The sequence below is a fragment of the Loxodonta africana genome, chromosome 12 (genome assembly GCF_030014295.1).
Source record: "Loxodonta africana isolate mLoxAfr1 chromosome 12, mLoxAfr1.hap2, whole genome shotgun sequence".
In the NCBI taxonomy this organism is placed as follows: domain Eukaryota; kingdom Metazoa; phylum Chordata; class Mammalia; order Proboscidea; family Elephantidae; genus Loxodonta; species Loxodonta africana.
Genome location: NC_087353.1, coordinates 49,975,986 through 49,990,211, shown reverse-complemented (window position 1 = coordinate 49,990,211; position 14,226 = coordinate 49,975,986). Strand labels below are relative to the sequence as shown.

General features: G+C 39.6%; 1 protein-coding gene across 10 annotated transcripts in view; it reads left to right on the top strand.

Annotated features, from left to right (window-relative positions):
- The window catches only part of MYO5A (myosin VA), a 264,298-nt gene that overhangs the window by 202,140 nt on the left and 47,932 nt on the right, over positions 1 to 14,226 (top strand). For all 10 annotated transcript variants that reach the window (XM_064295235.1, XM_064295232.1, XM_064295233.1 and 7 more), the window contains 4 exons: positions 800 to 943; positions 1,179 to 1,232; positions 7,117 to 7,344; positions 13,553 to 13,653. In XM_064295235.1, the coding sequence (XP_064151305.1) occupies positions 800 to 943; positions 1,179 to 1,232; positions 7,117 to 7,344; positions 13,553 to 13,653 (527 nt within the window). The remainder of the gene's footprint in view (positions 1 to 799; positions 944 to 1,178; positions 1,233 to 7,116; positions 7,345 to 13,552; positions 13,654 to 14,226) is intronic.

Genomic DNA, 14,226 nt, shown 5'->3' with positions numbered 1-14,226 from the left:
TCCTGTTTTTCTTTTGTCAGCTTATACAGTGGTTTATCAATTTTGTAAATTTTTTCAAAGAACCAGCTTTTGGTCTTGTTTACTCTTTCAATTGTTTTTCTGTTCTCTATTTCATTTAATTCTGCTGTAATTTTTATTATTTGCTTTCTTCTGGTGCCTTAGGGTTTCTTCTGTTGCTCTCTTTCTGTTCGTCCAAATTGTAGGGATAATTCTTTGATTTTGGCCCTTTGTTCTTTTCATATGTGTGCATTTATTTATATAAATTGACCTCTCAGCACTGCTTTAGCTGAGTCTCAAAGGTTCTGGTAAGAAGTGTTTTCATTCTCATTGGATTCTATAAACTTCTTTATTCCATCCTTAATTCAACTTGTATTTTTTACTTAATTTTTTTTTAACAGCTACAGAGTACGTTTTGGGTATAATGTGATTTATCTAAGCCAACTGTCCTATTCACTGACAATCAGGTTGTTTCTAGTTTTTTGCAATAACAAAAACAATGCCGCAGGGAAATCCTTTTCCGTATATATCTTTGTGTACTTGAACATCTTGTGAGATGTTGTTGCTAATACAGGCATTGTTAATCTTTTCAGTTTTCAATCGGTAGGTAGAAAAGTGTTGTTTAATTTGCATTTCTGCCATTACAAGCTAGGTTGAGCATGTTTTCATATATTCTGTGGCCATTTATAATTCTTCTTCTGAAGTTTGCCTGTTTTTCTATTGGGCTGTTTATCATTTTCTCATTGACTTATATATCTTCTGGCTGGCTCACCTTGACTGTGCTGTGATTTCTGGGGTTTAGGAGCCAAGCGAGAAGAAGGTACCTCTGGACATGTCATTGTTCCTCAAGCTCCAGAAGCGGGTCACAGAGCTGGAGCAGGAGAAGCAGTTGCTGCAGGATGAGCTGGATTGCAAGGAGGAGCAGGTGCTCCGCAGTAAGGCAAAGGTGCGCAGTGCTGCCCAGCCACTGAAGCTGGGGCAAACTGAGGTGCCGAGGCTGGGCCTTGTCCACTTCTCCAGTCTCCTCTTCATTGGGAACTTAGCCCAGAAGTAACTTAACCAAGCAGCATTTGGATAAAGTAGTAAGGGCTAATCTCTCCTTATTGTTTTCTGTAGAGCAGGTAAATATTCTAAGAGCAAAATTGTGACAATTAAAAATATAAATTATATATTTTCCTTAGGAAGAAGAAAGACCGCAAATTAGAGGTGCCGAATTGGAGTATGAGTCACTCAAGGTAATGGGAAGTTTCTGCCCAAGACATTCAATATTTTGTTTTGGCAAGTATTACAGAGACCTGCACAGAGCCTCTCTTCTCTTCAAAGAACAACCTTAAGGGCTGGAGGTTACATTGGAGGCCTAGATATTATTTCTAGTCTTGTGTTGTTTCCTTTTATAAATTCTATTTCATACAAGCTACACTTCAGTCTAAACAGTAACAGGTGCAGTTACTGCCATGTGAGGCTGTAGAAATTAATAAAGGCTATGATTTTTTTTTTTTTATGATCTATAGAGAGAGTGGGAGTAATTGATTGATTGATTTTAAGGAATTGGCTCCTGTGATTGTGAGGGACTGGAAAGTCCAAAATATGTAGGTCAAGCAACAGCCTGGAGATTCCTGCAATTTTATGTTCCAAAATCCATAGGTCATGCGGTAGAAAGGATAAAGAGTGAAGAAGTTCTGGTAAAGTGTACATTTATAGTCTGGAGGTAGAATACACCCCAGGGAAAACTCTATTTTTGTTCTTGAGGCTTTCAACTGATTGGATGAGCCCCACAGACATTGTGGAGGGTAACCTGCATTACTTGGGCCCAGTGATACAATCATGTGTAAATACTTCATAACCACGTCTAGACTAGTGTTTGACTAAACAACAGGCACTATAGGCTAGCCAAGTTGACACGCACAATTAACTGTCACATCAATGTTTTACTGTTTTTTGACTTTGCAAATTATATTCTAGGATGGCTGGAAAATTACACTAAGGTTTATGATTACAACCAAATAAAGCTAAAAATTAGAAAAGCCGCAACATAACATACGGAAACTCAATACTATTTTAAAGCTTTTACATGTGTTTGAGAATTTCTAGGCACTCTCCAAATTGCCGTGAAGTTTTTGTTTTTTCGGTAATATTACTTCAGGTTTAGTCCCTGACCTATGATTTCATAGTACTGTGATTTAGAACATAATTTACAATAGGACTCTGTCCTCTGGATTTACCACTTCCTGTGGTTCAGAACTGCTGATTACTGCTTCCTCTCCAGGCCATATGACATCTTTGTACAAAGAGAACACCTGTCCTCTACTGTGCTCACACCCACAATACTTTTATCAGCTCCTTCTCTTAAAGATAGAACTCTTCTACCGATATTTAACAAACATTTGACTAATAATACCTTGTATTTATTTTATAGTTTGAACATTTTTTTAGCTTTATGTCATTTAATCATCGTTGCAACCTATGAAATACGTTTTTTATTCCCTTTTTAAAGGTTAGCAAACTGAGGCTTAGAACAATTAAATTATTTACTATCAGATGTTAGAGGCTGAATCCAGGTCTCCAGACTACATGAAACTTTCCAAAATACCCTCGGTTCCTATCATTACTTGTTAGAAACTAATTTTTACAATAAACAAACAAAAAATATATATATTCACACATACCTTTTAAATCCCCTAAAGGATCCCTTTACTCTTTGTAAATTATAAATAAATCCCTTGTTCCATGAACAGAAATACAACTTGAATGGTATTTATATCTCTGGACAAAGAAAATGGTAGTGGAAAAGAATCATCTCTATTATTCTTACTCTCTGTTGCCTTTTTACTCTTTGTCTAGAAGACCAAATCATGTGACTAGGCAGGTAATGCTCAACAAGCTTTTAAAATGTGAGCCAGAGGAACTTTCTATGTGTTTCTGTTAAGTTTAGAATGATCAGATGACAAGAGTGTAGATGTAAATTTAGTGGGTTATGGAAGTCAAGGGTCTTGGCAATCTCTGGATTTCTGTCCTTTACTGAATGCAGCCTGCAAGCCCGATGGGCCACCATTCTAGTACAGTTTCACCTTTTCCCTGTTGGGCCCTTCCACTTTCAGACCTCCAGACCTTCAGTGCACTATAATATGCCTGTAGTCATGTTATTCTTCATCATATGGCACAACAGCCTCTGCTGCCATTTTTGAATCTATGCTTTTAAAAAATGCTTTTTTATTAAATTTTATTAGGACTCAGTTATTCAAACTCCTGATCCAAGTTTTAGTCCTTAGTGGAATCAACATTTATTATACCTTCAGATAACTCTACTTTAAATACATATGTTTTGTGTATTAGCATATCAGGGCTTTGAACCAGTTCCTTCTGGTTAGAACCACTGCTGAGAATTTGCATTTCTGACAAGTTCCCAGGCAATGCTAATGCTGCTGGTTAGGGACCAAATCTAAGAACCACTAGTAGATCAGTGGCTCTCAAAATTTATTATACATAAGAATCACCTGAGGATCTTGTTAAACTGTAGATTCTGATTTAGTGTATCTGGGATGGAAATGCAAATTCTTAGAAGAGGTTCAAACCAAAACGAATCAGTTGGAATCCTGGTAACATACTCATACACAGAATAGGTAACCATGTTTCTGGAGGACACACCCAACCCAAAATAACATCCTGCTGGCATTTCACTGGTCTAGGCTGCTCTCCTTTGGATCACATCCATAAATATAGATCAGGGCATTTTCTGAACTAGTGTTAAAATGCATGTGATCCTTCACCTAAAGCACAGTTAAAATGTGCAGGAAAAAAAAAGTCTATCTACTATAGCAAAAAAGAGCCAGGGTGCACTCAGGGCAGAAGCTGAGGGAGAGCCATAAGAGATCAGCCAGGGAGGGTGTTATAGATTGAATTATGTCCCCGAGAAAGATATGTTAAAGTCTTAACCCCTGATACCTTTGAAAGTGACCTTATTCAGAAATGTTGTTAGAGCCATGAACTCATGGCGATCCTATGCACAATGGAATTGGACCATGTGATTCATGAAGTTTTCACTGGCTATTTTTTTGGAAGTAGATTGCCAAGCCTTCCTTCCTAGTTTGTCTTAGTCTGAAAACTCCACTGAAACCTGTTCAGCATTATAGCAACATGCAAATGTCCGCTGACAGATGGGTGGTGGCTGCACGTGAGGTGTATGGGGACAGGAATCAAATCCAGATCTCCCACATGGAAGGAGAGAATTCTACCACTGAACCCCACCAAGTTATCAGTTAAATTAACATGCAGTCATACCAGAGAGGGATGGGTCCTAATCCAATCTGAGTAGTGTCCTTATAACAGAAAACAGATATAGAGAGATAGGCAGAGGGGTGACATTGGAGGCAGAAATTGGAGTTAGGCTGCAGCTGCAAGCCCAGGAATACCTGGAGCTAGCAGCACCTGGGAGGGACAAGAAAGAGAGAGCATGGCCCAGCTGACACCCTGAATCCAAACTTCTAGCCCCCAAACTGTGAGACAATACATTTCTGTTGTTTTAAGTAAAATAAAAAAAAAAAAAAACATGTGATATGCAGAGTGCTAAGAAGGCCTTCTCATGGTTCTGTTCATTAGCTTAATTGGGATTGTTAAGAATCATTTTGGGCACCACAGAGAATCTGGCCTGACCAGATTGAGACAGGGCACATAAGTTTCAGTGGGTAGTGTCAGGAACACGTTAATTATGGCTAGGCCTGCGCAAGCTCCAGAATGATGGAACCAGGACTGTCAGGTCCTGAATTATGCCTCTAAGAGCATTCACAGTGGCAAAATGGATGAATGCTAAAGGCAAAATGTGTGTCCTGGCCAATTTTGCCAAGGGCCAGTACCTTTACTATATATACAAATATCTCTCCCTTTTCTCTTCTGTCCCTCTCATTCCTCCCCATGTGGTTTGGACAGATGAGGCAAAGTGCGTGACTGATATGACTGTGGCATTAGATATGATGGGACAGGCCAACGGAATGGGAGTATGAATCTGTTCTCCAGCTCTTCTCCTTTTGCCGGCCTCACACAAAAATGGACAAATAGAGACATTCCCTGTAGCAAGTAAAAATGAAGCCCAGACAACAACGTTCCCAAGTGTTAGACCAGTGGTTCTCAAGGTGTGGTCCCCAGACCAGAGTGTCAGCACCACCTGGTAACTTGGAATGCAGATTTGCAGGCCTCAACCCAGACCTGCTGAATCTGAGACTCTGGGTATGGGACCAAGTAGTCTGTGTTTTCACAAGATCTCTGGGTGATTCTGATACACACTGAAGATCGGGAAGCACTGTACTAGAGCTTAGGCTGCAACATGAAGGCATTCATGTATTTTCTGTTATAGAAATGAGCAATATGAACCTAATCACCAGTTGGTGGGAGACTAGAGCTGTGAAAGAACATTCATTGTCACATAAGAATGGATTAATTCATCAAAGGAAGAGTTACATGTTCTTAAACAAGGGAACAAAAAGACTTCAGTTTTAAAAAACATAATGAAAGGTCTGATATGGTGTGACAAACCCAAGATTGCTTCTCTAAGAAGAAACAGCAAAATATTTGATCCTTATACAGAAGTGTCTCATTTCTCTTATCACAAGGCCCTGTGTCATGTGCCTAATAAGGCACCACAGTGCTTTTAAATGTCTGCTTAGCCGTTTCTCAACCAGTATCTTGTGACACTTTTGCTCTGTTGTCAGTCCCATTCTTTTTGGGTTCCCATTGCCATTGATTGAGCAGTGTGTGGAGAGGACAGTGGTAACTGACAGAATGAGAATGGCTAGTAGTATGTGAAACTATGGAGGGAGTGAATGATGTGTGTGCCCATCTGGATGGCTAAGGAAGAGGTGGCACCTCTTCCCTTTGTACCTCCCAAGGTTTCTTTCAGCAACTTTAAAAACATGCCACACAGTGAAGAAGCTTGAAAAACAAATTATTTGTTATCAACACACTAAAGGGAATTGTATCCATTTAAATACTACAGTAATTTTTTTTTTAAATTAGAAGATAAAGCCTCAGATTTTGGTGGCCTTTCCATTCTGCTTTACAAAGGCAATAATAGGTCACTACTCAAGATTTGGAAACCCTGGTGGTGCAATGGTTAAGAGCTATGGCTGCTACCCAGACAGTTGGCAGTTCAAATCCACCAGGCGCTCCTTGGAAACCCTATGGAACAGTTCTACCCTGTCCTATACGGTCACTCTGAGTTGGGATCAACTTGACAGCAAAGGGTTTGGTTTTTTTTTTTTTTACTCAAGATTTTAAGGAACTACCCATTCTGAACCATGTATTAGAAATATGTGACAAACTGAACCCCCAGACTTGCCCTTATACCAACCAACCTGTTACCATCAAACCAGTTCTCACTGCTACGACCCTACAGGCTAGGGTAGAACTGCCCCACAGGGCTTCCAAGGAGCACGTGATGGATTTGAACTGCCAACATTTGGTTAGCATCCATAGCTCTTAACCACTACACCACTAGGGTTTCCGAACAAACCTGGGCTCCTTAGGACTGGGCTAGATTCGCCTCTTGGAACTCAGTAATCTCTCCAGGCCTGTGAACACACCCTGGGCAGACCTAGAATAAATTTTACTCTGGAATTTGGGTTGATGAAGCAAACTACCATTCACCTTGCTCGACTCCACTTGATATGTTGTTGTTAGGTGCTGTCGAGTTGGTTCCAACTCATAGCGACCCTATGCACAACAGAACAAACCATTGCCGGGTCCTGCACCATCCTTACAATCGTTGTTATGCTTGAGCTCATTGTTGCAGCCACTGTGTCAATCCACCTCGTTGAGGGTCTTCCTCTTTTCCGCTGACCCTGTACTTTCCCAAGCGTGATGTCCTTCTCCAGGGACTGATCCCTCCTGACATGTCCAAAGTATGCAAGATGCAGTCTCGCCATCCTTGCTTCTAAGGAGCGTTCTCGTTGATATAAAACTTCCTTAATTTGCAGAACAGAGTTTTCAACAGAACACAGGAAGCCATTCCCTATGGTTGCCCCGATGATCTTTTCCAACAGAATTCTTCTGCCAGCTTAGGGGAGGCTCAGCATTCCAGTGTAAAGTTGAGAATGACAGCAATGAACTTTTCTTTGTCTCTTCATACAGCGTCAAGAACTAGAATCAGAAAACAAAAAACTGAAAAATGAGCTGAATGAGTTACGCAAGGCCCTCAGTGAGAAGGGTACCCCAGAGGTGACTGCCCCAGGGGCTCCTGCCTACCAAGTCCTCATGGACCAGCTGACCTCTGTGAGTGAGGAGCTTGATGTCCGCAAGGAGGAAGTCCTCATCTTGAGGTCTCAGCTGGTGAGCCAAAAAGAGGCCATCCAACCCAAGGTAAGCATGAACAAATGGCTGAAGTGGCCTCCATTCCTTCCTATTCTTTTCTTCCAGTTTATAATGAAGCAAACATGTAGGAACTTTTTTATTCTAATTTCAGACTCATCATTTTAAAAAAAAATCAAATGTTTTAAAACTGCCGAACATGCCAGTTGGAGTGAAATCCCAAAAGACCGTCAAAGTTTCACCTCTCACTTATGAGCAAAGGGCTTTTAAAATGAATCTTTGAAAATAATCAGGCCACAATAAATTTCAATCTAAAGTAAAATACAAAAATCCTATACTATTAAATATATTTATACTATTATATTATATATTATATTGTATTATATTATATTATATTATAAAATATAAAAATTGCCTTGCTGTGAGTGGGAGGCATTAAATGCTACTTTAAACCTATTTATTGAAAATAGCCTGTTTAGCTATTAAAGGTAACTAACAGATGAAAAGGTCAGAAATGGCATCAGTGAGTGGAAAAACCAAAAACCAAACCCAGCACCGTCGAGTTGATTTCGACTCATAGTGACCCTATAGAACAGAGTGGAACTGCCCCATAGAGTTTCTAAGGAGCGCCTGGCAGATTCAAACTGCAAACCCTTTGGTTAGCAGACGTAGCACTTAACCACTATGCCACCAGGGTTTCCAGTGAGTGGAAGCTGCGTGGAAATGGTTACTGCTCACTTCAGGGATTCTGTTTAATAGGGGAGCTGTCCAGCTGGGAGGGGCTGCGTTCAGGGGTGCAACAGAAAGGACCCAAACATTGGGATCTAGATGCCATTTGAAGTTCTTTCCTATCCTCTGGTAATTTGAGACCAAACACACTTGTATGGTGATGAAAAATGGACCTTTTTGTCATTTGCCGTCACAGGGAATATCTGAGTAATAACTTGAAAACCTGGCCTGTGTCCGTTCACATGAGCATACAGTTACCAGGAATTAAAGCAGTCAAGACCCCAACTGCATGACCTGCCACATAAAAAATGTCCGTAATGTGTAACGGACTGGATGCTTGAAAAGTCTGAGAGTACTCCTCTTAGAAATGGCGTTTCTACATGTGATTAAGATTCTGTACCTGGGGCATATGTTTGGACTTGATAAAGGCAACTTACTCATCCAGAAAATATCAAAAGCTAAACATGAGATTTGTGACTAAGTACTCTTAGAAAAAGTCCCAGTAGCAAGTAGAGTTAATATAAAGAAATGGACTTCTTTATTAAACAGATCATAAGCCCTTTAAGTCTGAAATGAGAAGAGTTCCAGAAAGGGACTCTCCATTTTGGCTTGTCACCTTCCTGGGGATGGTCACAATTGAATCCCAGGTCTACGACTATGGTTGGGCCTTGAGAAACAAGACCCGTGTGTGCTGACTGGACCAGAGTCACAATCAAGATTCCTTTCCCTGCTTCTCTTGTGACAAACTGGCATTCTCACCAAGTATTGTAGTAAAAGTTAAGGGAAAGGAGAAGAAAATGAACCAAGGTACATAAAAACAATGCAGCTAAGAGAACATGTACTTCTGGCGTCACACACCCTCACTTACCCTGCTCACATATCCTATGAATACCGCTGCTCTCTATCCTCTACTAGACTGGCCCTGTCTAACCAAACCCCCTACCTCCCAGCTCCCAGCCTACGTGCAGCAGTGGCCAGTCTGTTTCTGTCTCAGCAGTCTTGTGTTCTCCTAGGAAAAATGCCCATGACACTGATTCAGACCTCTCAGACACCCCAGGGCTGTGTTGTCCCACTCAGCTTCCAGCCAGGGAGGCACGCCATTTCACAACTGCTTTGCAGGACAGTGGTGGATGACACCGAGTGAGCCTAGCCAGGGCTCGCTTGTCTGCTCCACATCCACAAGGATTTCAGGAGGCTTTGCTGGGGCATTACAGTAACTCTCACAGACCTAGGGTAAGAATTTCATCCGTGTACTTAACAGGAGGGACATTCTCTCAAGTATTTTACCATGTTTTACAACCAGAAAAACGAAACATCTCAAAAAGAATCTCAAGCACTTGTTCCTGAGAGATAAGAACTGCCATCACATAAGTTTACATTAATGTCCACCTCATGCCAGTTCCATGAATTTTAGTTTATTTACAGAGCTCATTTTAGGAGAAACAACTCATGGGTGTTTTTGCAGTTTTATCTGTTATGATGAGGACTCATTTGTGGAATTTATGGAACTAAGCATTTACTGTTTTTTTCCATTTGTTTCCTTGTGCTTGCTGACTTGTGATGTTCAGGATGACAAGGTAATTATAAGCTTTTAAAAGTTTTGAGTAAATATATCTCTTTTTAAAAAATTTTAAATTAATGTGAAATATTTATAACAAAACAATTTGCCATTTTAACCATTTTTGAGTATATAATCAGTAACCTTAATTACATCCACCATGTTGTGCTACCATTACTATCCATTTCCAAAAGTTTTCAGTCACCCCAAACAAAAACTCAGTACCCCTTCAGCAATAACTCCCATTTCCTCCTCCCCCCGGGCCCTGGTAACCACTAGTAACTTTTTGTCTCTATGTATTTGCCTGTTCTAGATACATATTTCATGTAAGTGGGATCATATAATATTTGTCATTTTGTGTCTGACTTAGTTCACTCAGCATAATGTTTTCAAGGATCATCCATGTCGTAGTAGATATCAAAATTTCATTTCTCTTTATGGCTGAATAATATTCCATTGTATGTGTATGCCACATTTTTCTCTATCCATTCATCTGTTGATGGATACTTGGGTTGTTTCACCATTTGGCTTTTGTGAAAAATGCTGCAGTGAACATTGGTATACACATATCTGTTTCAGTCCCTGCTTTCAGGGCTCAAATATATACCTAGGAGTGGAATATCTGGGTTGTGTAATGTCACGTAATGAATTCTATGTTTAACTTTTTGAGGAACTGCCACAGTTTTCCTTAGTGGCTGCACCATTTTACATCCCCACCAGCAATGTACAAGGCTTCCAGTTTCTCCACATCCTCATCAATACTTGTTGTTTTCTGTTTTTCTGACAATAGTCATCCTAGTGGGTGTGAGGTGATACTTCATTGTGGTTTTAACTTGCATTTCCCTAAAAACTCATGACCTCAAGCATCTTTTCATGTGCTTATTAACCATTTGTATTTTTCTATATCTTCTTTAGAGATATGTCTGTTCAAGTCCTTTGTCCATCTTTAAATTGAGTTGTTTGTCCTTCTGTTGTTGAGTAAATACTTCTCTTTAATCCTAATTTTAGTTTATAGGTGTTCTCCAGTGTGTTTGATTGATGCTTTCTGGCCAGAGTCTATTTTGATATTTGCAGATTAATTTTGTATTTGACTCCTTCCTATTTGGGGAGTCAGTGGAAAATAATGGATGTGCTAGGCTCCAGTCTGGATCATGGAGGGGTCTTCATGATTTCTAACGCACAGCTAGTTCTGTGACTCCTTCTACTAGTTATAGTGGGCTTCCCACAAGCTGGGGAGAGGGAGCCTTAACTTGGAATGCATTCAAGAGCGCAGGCTCTGTGGAGCTCTCATTTCTACGAGCTGTGGGTTTGTTGGCCAAGGATGAGGAGGAGTCTGAAGAGCTGAGCACTTTCTCACTGCCCCTGCCATTTCTCTGAGCTAGGATCCGTAGCTGGAATGCAGAGTAGCTCCTGATGAGTTTACAAAGTTGGATTTCTCTACCACATCTTGTTTCAGCTATTGAGTGACAGATATGCTGGGATTTTCCTACATGGTGCAATTCTTTAAGAACCTCTGGTCATTGGCTTGGGGAGACAAACACTGAGCAGAGTTAGGAACTTTCTAATTCTGGTGATCCAAGCCCAATAGCACCCTTTCTGCTCCCCCGCCACCCGCATCCTCTTCCCACTACTTCTTAGCTAAGGCTGGCAGGATGAGGAAGGGCCTGGCTACTTACTACCTAGGACAACAGCATACTAAGAAGCCTATCTTTCTTTTGAACTGGTTAGATAGGCCAAGTTACCCAATTTACTAAAAGTTCAAAACCGGGCCATGTAGATCCTCAGGTATCAGAACACATGTAGCATCATTTAATATAGAAGCTTGGGTCTTCAAAAGTTATTATGTATGGATCTTAGAAATTTGAGTATGGCTCTTTATGGAATAGAAAGATTTTCTGCCTTTCAGGGAGAGAGAAAAAAGAAATTCTCTATGAAATATGTAGTAGCATATTTATAAAATATTTTTTAAAGAAATGCTATATATGCTGTTTATGAGAAAAAATTTTTAAATTCAGTATAAGTTCTGTGTTGGTAGCTCATATCAGATTTTATTTGGTTTTCTCAATAGACATTTATAAACTCACAAAAGGACAGCATTTGGGGAAAAGTTTTTTTTTTTTTTTAAGGATGTTTGTTATAAATATTGAGATTCAAAAGCAAGCATTTGTATTTCTTTATTTTTATAGGGCTCTAGTTGGCAGTAAAGTTCTCTTGGAACTAGTCTCTAAGATTATGGCATTTGAAGTGATTCTATTAAGTCCACTTCATTGTGAGACTTGACTTTAGAGCAAACATTGACTAAAGGACCAGACATTTATTGTTTAGACAAACAGGATGGGCCATTGGGTTCTAAAGTATATTATTCTTTAAAAAGCTGTAAAGCAGTGATTCTTGTTCATTCTTTCCTTGATGTTTAGGAGAGGTAGAGAGTAGCTGAGTAGAAGGAAGATTTTGAAATTACATTGTTGTCAGGCAGATTAGACCAAAAGTAAGAAATAAAAAAGGAAGTAAAAATGGTGGCAGAAAAGGCATTTACATAAAATCATTAGTAATTCTGACCTGCCAGATGTTTAATTTGAAAGCTTATGTACCATGCTATACTGTACAAGAAAAAAGTTGAATAACAGCAGATGGTAGATATTTATAGGAAGCTAAATTCTTTCCATTTTCCATTTGTTTTTTTTTTTTTTTTTAAAGATATGAGAAAAAAAAAATTGTAATTTTGCTGAAGCATATCATCTGAACACCACCTTATTTGTACTGAGTTTTTAATGGAAAAATGAACTTTATGTCAAACTTTTAGTGTTTTATTGGGGTGCTTGTTTCATTCTAACTGGTTGGTAAGTATAGTCACGCGCCACATAATGCCCTTTCGGGGAAGCCTGACCTCATATATGTCCATGGTCCCATAAAGTTATAACAAAGTTCAAAAATCCCGATCAGAGATCAGGATATAGTGGGCATAACACTTAAAAACACTTCCAAACCACACAATGTTTTCCTGAGCCTCACAAAGTAGTGCATGCGTTCTTATTACGGACCGTTGTATATATTTAACTCAAATATTTAATATAATAGGCTTTCTGACAGTCCGTACTTAAATATGAGTTGTCTGTAAGTGGGACATAACCCAAGGACTGCCTGTACATAATATGGTGTTCGCGCGACGTCCAAATCATGTTAACGTTCTATTTCACAGAGCATGTCGTGGGCGGACCTTAAGCAATGCATGACTGTAGTAGAAAGAACAGCTTTGTGCATTACATTTAATAAATGTTTCATTGTTCTTGCCTGGTTATTTTTCTAATGCTCTACCCTTTATACAAAGTTGATTTACATATTTATTTAACCTGATACAAAATATACACAGCCAGTGCAGTGATACTCTAGAGTCTTAATAATTCTGTCATAGGGGTTATCAAGAGAGGGTATCAGCATGCTTCTTTCTCACCTGTACCACCCTCTCCTCCATAGTTACTCAGAGCTAAGCCTGATGGGTGGGGCAGAGGTGTAATGGAGCACATGCTTTTGTTAGTTGCTGTTGTGTCAATTCCAACTCATAGGCGACCTCATCTGTGTAGAGTAGAGCTGCTCTATAGGCTTTTCAAGACTGTGACATTTTGGAAGCACATCACCAAACCTGTTTTCCAAGGTGCCTCTGGGTGGGTTAGAACTGCTAACCTTTCAGTTAGTCCAGAGCTTAACCATTTGCACCACCCAACACCCTTTGCCATAGAGTCAATTCCAACTCATAGCTACCCTATAGGATAGAGTAGAACTGCCCACAGGGTTTCCAAGGAGTGGTTGGTAGATTCAAACTGCTGATCTTTTGGTTAGCAGCTGGGCTCTTAACCACTGACCTACCAGGGCTCCATAACCGCCCCTCCCACCTTTTCTGGAGAAATGAAATGTATGTGATCCAAAGCTTCTGAGTTGGATCTTAATGTGGAAATGTGTCATTTCCCCCTTCAGAATACAATGACAGATTCCATAATACTCTTGGAAGATGTACAGAAAATGAAAGATAAAGGAGAAATAGCACAAGCATATATTGGTTTGAAAGAAACAAACAGGTAAGTTGGATCTTTTTTTTATTCATTTTGCCTTAGTCCTCTTGATCTTTAGCCTTCGAGCCAGCCCCTTGTACAGTAAATCAAAGCTTTTATGCATTGCTTTATTGGACATCAGCTGACCTTTAAAGGGAATCCAAGCTTTCCAATGTATTCCCAGTTAAAATCTCATTTATAATATAAGGTAGCATTATTGGTAATTAGAGGTGTTAGGAAAATATTCTCTGCATCAAGGGAAGACAGTTTTGTAGATTTAGCGTTTTAGCCTCAAGGCTACCTTGAGAAGCACACCAGTTGCTCAGTGCTAGATGCCTTGGGGAGTCAATTTAATTTGTTATTCAGTATTGTAGTTTGTAAAATTTGGAGGGCCAGCTGCAGCTGCAGCTTTCAGTAATTGAAGCTTAGTGTGAAGAGAGATTATGAGATATCTGGAGTCATTATCTCTAATAGTAGTTTCTCCAGATTTTAAATTAATTTTTTGACACATGAAAAAAATTTTAAAGCCATGTCTCAAAAGCTGAGAACTTTGAACCTATCCTTACCTGGACCTATCCTTACCTATAACTAAACTCCAAT